At 36.6% G+C, this 6,485-nt stretch overlaps 1 protein-coding gene across 1 annotated transcript; it reads left to right on the top strand.

The window, feature by feature from the left end:
* The first annotated feature begins 4,090 nt into the window (after positions 1-4,090).
* Positions 4,091-4,543, top strand: LOC148584201 (zinc finger BED domain-containing protein RICESLEEPER 2-like). Its single transcript, XM_088518792.1, has one exon. The coding sequence runs from the start codon at positions 4,091-4,093 to the stop codon at positions 4,541-4,543; it is 453 nt and encodes a 150-aa protein (XP_088374918.1).
* Positions 4,544-6,485: the final 1,942 nt, after the last annotated feature.

Raw genomic sequence — 6,485 nt, forward strand, 5'->3', positions numbered from 1 at the left:
CCTACACAAGTATGAAAAACACAAAAAGGAATTAAAATGACCTAATTAACTAAAACCAAAGGATTAAAGCATGCAAGTTAAGGGTTGAAAATATGAATATTTTAACACTTATCATCACCTAACTCACCTTTTCAACTTAAAGATGTTTTACATTGTCCACAAGCTTCTGCCAATCTTCTTCCCATTCAAAAATTATGCACTGACAATTTTTGTTACTTTATTTTAACATCTTCTCATTACTTTGTTAAGAACCTATTGACCCATGCAACACTCTTGGAGGAGAGGAGTGAAAATGGCTTGAATCCACGGCAACTTTGAAGGAAGTCTCACAAAGGGACCAAGACGTTTACTGCTTTGGTTGGAGTCAAGACTACCTCACTAGTATGGCATTTTAGATTAGGGCATCCAGCTTTAGAAGTAGTTAATCATGTTATTAAGGATCATTTACTTCCTGTTTGCCATGTGGTTGGTTGCCTCTACTAGGGTTTCCCAAGGAACCGGAATTTCCCCACTTTCCATGTCTCTCTCCTCCCTGGCCGTCATCTGAACCTAAAAACTCCTCCAAATTGGTCCGTTAGTCTTTCCCTCCGCCATCTCCAAACGATGATCGCCATGGTATCTCAGCCCTCAACCAAGTTCCCCACTGCTTCTCCCCCTCATCCGAGAGTTTTCCTAATTCCTTATGTGTAGTACATGCTTCCATGGACAGGCCTTCCACAATGAAAGCAGAACAATAGAAGCTTCTCATACTTGAAGCTTACCCAATGAGATTGATCCCTTAACTTGAGTGCACAGCCCCTTTCAAGAGGTTTTATAAGATCAATACGTACTCACATGCGTAAACAACATGCCTAGCCTGCTCCATCCCATGCCATGTCCACATCCTCCAATTCCCCCAATGAACTCCCAATCTTAGTACCAACTGCTTTACACATACACAAGAGAGACATGTCTTGCACTTGTATCCAGAATGGCGAGTGTGTAAACGCCATTTGGGAAGGTGGTGTCTTCCCATCAAACTCATTGAGCACCAACATTTGCTGATTAAAAGACCATGGCCTACCCGCCAGAACACGTCTCTTGTCTGCTTCCTTTGAGAACTTAAAAAGCCAAAGATTATCTTGTAGCACCTTGAAAACTACACTCCTCATCGTCCTCCAGATCTGTGAAAGCACAGACTTAAAAGCCTCTTTGTTCGTATTCTTCTCAGACCATAAATGTCCCACCAAGCACAATTCTCCTTTCTTCCTCACATCCGCTATTTCTCCTTCAGTTATCGATATGCGGGGGCTGTAAATAAACCAGTCCGTCCGACAACCCGCCTGACACCCTCTCGTCTAAGCTTGGCCCGACCCGAGCTCGGTACTGTAGTAACCCGCTTGTTACTGTTGAAACCCGCTCGATTAATAAATGATACATACCCGACTCGCTCGACAAAACTCGATAGGGGCTCGACAGGCTCGTTAGATTATATATATAATTGGTTATAGTTATATTATATGCATATTGAATAATATAAATGTATAAGATAAATACTTAACCATATGATCCAATTACAATTCCAATACTTAATCAATTATTCATGTACAATGACAATGACAATGTGATTCATATAATATCAAATTAAGTAATTGACATTGGATTAAACAATGTGTTACTTATAACTACAATTGAAGTATTTTTGTTTGTTTGTAAGTTTATAAGATCAACACTTAATCATATGATCCCATGACAATTCAAATATTTAATCATAATATTTATATACAATGACAATGTGATTCATATAATGTCAAATTAAGTAATTGGCATTAGATTCAACAATGTATTACTTATAACAACAATTTAAGTATTAATATATTTTGCATTTTTTTGAACACTGTTTTGACAATTTTTAAACCATTTTATGAAAAAAGAAATTGAACCATTTTTTGAACAAATTTTTTGAACAATTTTTTGACCAATTTTTTGAACCATTTATTAAACAATTTTTCAAAATTGAACAAGCCAAAACTACGTCGTTTTAATACCCATATATATATATTCATCTCTTCCTAACCCTAAACTAAACCTAATCAATCTCATTCTCTCATTCGGTCATTCCCCCACGGTGCCGCACCGAAGGTCCAAAGTTCAGAAGCTCTCCCCTTCTCCTCCTTCTCTGCCTCTCCATCTCGACTCTCACTCTCTCTATCAGCCATCTGGGTTCGTCTTCTACAAGCCACCAGGTATGATTTTCCTTCGAATCTAGGTTCTCTTCCAATCGTTATTTTCCTTCTCTACTTCTCAATCTTGACTCTCACTGTCTCTTTTCGTCTCTGTCTCAGTGTTTCTCAGTTCTCACTCATCTCACACCATATTCTACCAGCCAGCAGGTACCAATTAATTTTATGGGTTTTTTGGTTCAATAAGATGAGGTGGGTTTTTATTTTAGATTGCTGAAAATCAAAGAGGGTGTTTCTAAATTTTTTTTGCTGTTCGGGAATTTGTGGTTGTGGATATGCTAAACAATTTCTGCCTAGGTTGTGTTTCTAAATAACACAATTTATTGGAAGATGGGATACCATCTATAGCAATCGTCAATAGTTTGGTATATCCATTAGAAAATTTTGTCGATATTCAGTTGATTTTAGGGTTGTTTGTGAATGGGTGCTTGATTTAACTCTTCTAGGTTGCATTATTCTGAAGTGGGGACTTGATGTTTCGGCTTGAATAATATGAAATTGAAAACTATCAGAACTAGAAAAATATTGTTGAAGCCAATGTCCTTTTTCTAGACTTGCTGATGTTAAATGCAGCCTTGAAAGAAAAAAAAAAAAAATTTCCCCCAAGAAAATATTTCAATATACACAAAGTTTGAACATGAAAGAAAGATATTAGAATCCATGTCTTGTACTAGAGCAGGACCTTCTTCCAGGAAGATGTCCCTCTGCCTTATACGTAGCACTATGCCTTCCAAAGCACTTGCCTTCCTACCTTATTCTCTCGTTTGGTTTTCCTCTTGCCTTCTGATCACTGCCTTCCACCCATCTTCTAAGCCTTTGAAGTAACTTTCCCCTTTTTAATGAAATTAATTTTTCTCCTTATTTGTTGTTCACAAGTCATCAGTTTATTGTAAATGCACCATATTTATACGGTCTAATTAGTGTGTATAATTTATGCAACCTATATATTTTTCCTTTTATTTGGCCTTATTGAAGTTTTATGATATCAATTATAACTTTGTGTTGTTTGGAGTTGTATTGATTGGGTTTGGATTTTAGATTTGATTTTGGTTGGAGTTATATATGGCTATTGATTTTGATTTTGGATTTTGATTTTGATTTTCATTATTGCTGATTTTGGTATTTTGATTTTATAAATAATGGTTTATTGGATTGATTTGTTTGGAGTCGTATTGATTGGGTTGTTTATGAATGTGAAGAAATTTTAGTGAATGTGGGCCATTAAAATGTATAACAGTTAACTTATGGAGAGTACAAGCCAACCTACGGAAGTGACTGGATCGACTAATGTTATGGGTAGTTTGAATAGATCTGAAGCTAGTAGTACTGAAGTTTCAGAAGATAGGAATGCATATGAAAAGAGACAAAGGCAAAAGACTTCCAAAGTTTGGAATGACTTTGTTCGTGTTGATGTTGGTGGTGTCCAAAAATCTCAGTGCAAATGGTGTAAAAGATTATTTGCTGTTTCTAGTTCAAGTTCTACCGCAACACTTGGTAGACATTTGGTAGCATGTTTGAAATATGTGAATGCTAACAAGAAGCAAAAGACTCTCACCCTAGATCCTAGTGAGTCTAGTGATTTAGGCACTTTGTCGAATTATACGTATAATGAAAAGAGGGTCAGAGACCTTGCTGCCCATATGGTTCTCTACCATGAATATCCTTTTAATATCATGGAGCATGAACTTTTTAACAAGTTCTGCAAGGCATTATCGCCCCAATGGAAAAAGAATAGTCGTGAAACTGTTAAAAATGACTGCATTTCTATGTATAATATTGAAAAGAAGAAGCTAAAAACACTGCTAAGTGGGGTTGACAAGGAAAACATTACAACTGATATGTGAACCTCTTCACAAAAATTGTCATATATGGTAGTCACTTGTCATTTTGTGGACTCTGATTGGTTCATGCAGAAGAGAATTCTGAATTTTTGTAATGTGCCTCCTCCACATAGTGGTGATGTTATTGCAGATGCACTTCGGAAGTGTTTTGTAGATTGGGGCATTGAAGATAAGGTATTCACAATAACAGTTGATAATGCGAGAGCAAATGAAGTTGTCATTAGAAATCTTAAAGATGATTTTCTGTTAAGGGGTGTCTTGCCTATTGGGGGTAAATTGTTTCATGTGCGATGTTGTGCACATATTGCTAACTTATTGGTGCAAGCAGGGCTTGGTGAAATTGAGGAAATAGTTGATTCTATGCGGCAAGGCATCAAGTATATAGTGGCATCTGAGAGCCGGTATCGGGACTTTAGTGAAATAGCAAGACGGTTGAATTTACCTTCTAAGAAATTGGTTTTGGATGTCCCCACTCGCTAGAACAGCACTTACTTGATGTTGGCAAATGCCATAAAGTACAAAGAAGTGTTCCCAAGGTTTCAACAAACATATGAAGGTTTTCGGTGGGTGGTAAGTCCTGAAGAATGGGAGAAGGTTGCTAATGTGAATCAAGTTTTGGAAATTTTCAATGAAGTGACAAACATAGTGAGTGGAAGTGATTACCCAACCTCAAATTTGTTTCTACCTGAGGTATGGAGGATGAAACATATATTGGCCATTAAGTGTATGGATAGTAATGTATACATCAAAGCAATGACAACTAAAATGGCTGAGAAATTTGACAAGTATTGGGGTGAATCCAATTTATTGATGGCCATAGGTGCTATTTTAGATCTGAGGTACAAAATGAAATTGATAGAATACTGTTTTCCATTGATTTATTTTCCAATAGATGAAGCTAAGAAGCGCATTAAATATGTGTTGTCCGTTTTTCACGAGTTGTATGAGGTTTATGTGTTGGAACATAATTCATCTATTATGCAGCAAAGTGCTCAAGAACATGTTAGTTCTTCTAATGAATCTAATCCTTGTACTCCTAGAGTTGTTGTACCTCCAAAACCAAAAGTTTTCACAGGCCGATCAATGTTTCTTTAACACTATAGAAGTAATGACATTGTTCGGCCCCTTAAAAAAACTGATTTGGATGTGTATCTTGAAGAAGATGTTTACATTTGTGAGAAGGATGACAATGGAGAAGATATAGATACGGAGTTTGAGGCACTAGCATGGTGGAAATTCAATGCCTTAAAGTATCGAATTTTGTCTAAGATGGCACATGATATTTTAGCTGTTGCTATCACTACAGTTGCTTCTGAATCTTCTTTTAGTGCTGGTGGTAGAGTTACTGATCCTTATAGAGCATCATTATCAGCCGAAACAGTTCAAATGCTTCTATGTGGGTTAGATTGGGTGAGAGCACTTCATGGAGTGAAGAAATATTCTGCAACAATAGCTGTAAGTTACTTTTTTACATTCAAATGAAGAGTATTTATGCCTTTTTTTCTTTTTTTTTTTGTTTATATGCATTAACTTTTTGTGTTTGTTTTTGTAGAAAATGATTGAAATTGACTTCCCTGCCTTACAAATTTCGGATTGGTATGGACTATATATCATATATGTAATTTCCAAGTTACTTTATTAGCATCTTTAATTTAAGATCACTAACTTGTGTCATTTTCTTTCTTTTTTTTTTCTTTTTTTTTTTCTTTTTTTTTTTTTGTAGAAAGTGGGGGCCACCTGATTGGAATCTACCTTGATTTGGAATTTCTATGTTTTATGGACTTTTTATGTTCTATGTACTTTCTAAGTTTTATGGATTGTAATTTGAATTTGGTTATTGGTTATGTATTTTGAACTTATGCATTTTAGACATTCGTGTTTGAGACTTTTGTTGGACAATTTATTTACACAAGTTGGACAATTGTTGGATAATTTGTTTTTGTTCTCAAGGTGAGGTTGCATAATTCTCAAGAGTTGAAGAGAATTCCAGGAGCTGTTTTATATTCAATAGTCCAAATAAACGAGCTTTAAGCGAGCCGAGCTGCCCGTTTAAGGCTCAATAAGCTTTTAACTGAGCTCGGCTCGAGCTCGCTTAGGCTCGTCAGCTCGAGCCGAGTTTGGTGTTGGGCCTAATGAGCTGAGTTCGGCCAGGGGGTTTGAAGCCCGGCTCGAACTCAACTAGACTCGTTTACTAAAGAACATAAACGAGCCGAGCTCGGCACACCCAAAGCCCGGCTCGCCCGGCTCGATTACAGCCCATATGCCCAACGAGATCCTATACACAGCTTATCTAGATTGTCTGCCATAGCACCTCGCTTAACACTCAACCCTATTTCGTATACATTATAACACACATAAATTTACGAATACATGTTGTTTACTTATAATGTAGTCATGCTATGGACAAGATTTGGATGACAAA

This window comes from Corylus avellana, chromosome 8, assembly GCF_965113065.1.
Source record: "Corylus avellana chromosome 8, dhCorAvel1.hap1.2, whole genome shotgun sequence".
In the NCBI taxonomy this organism is placed as follows: domain Eukaryota; kingdom Viridiplantae; phylum Streptophyta; class Magnoliopsida; order Fagales; family Betulaceae; genus Corylus; species Corylus avellana.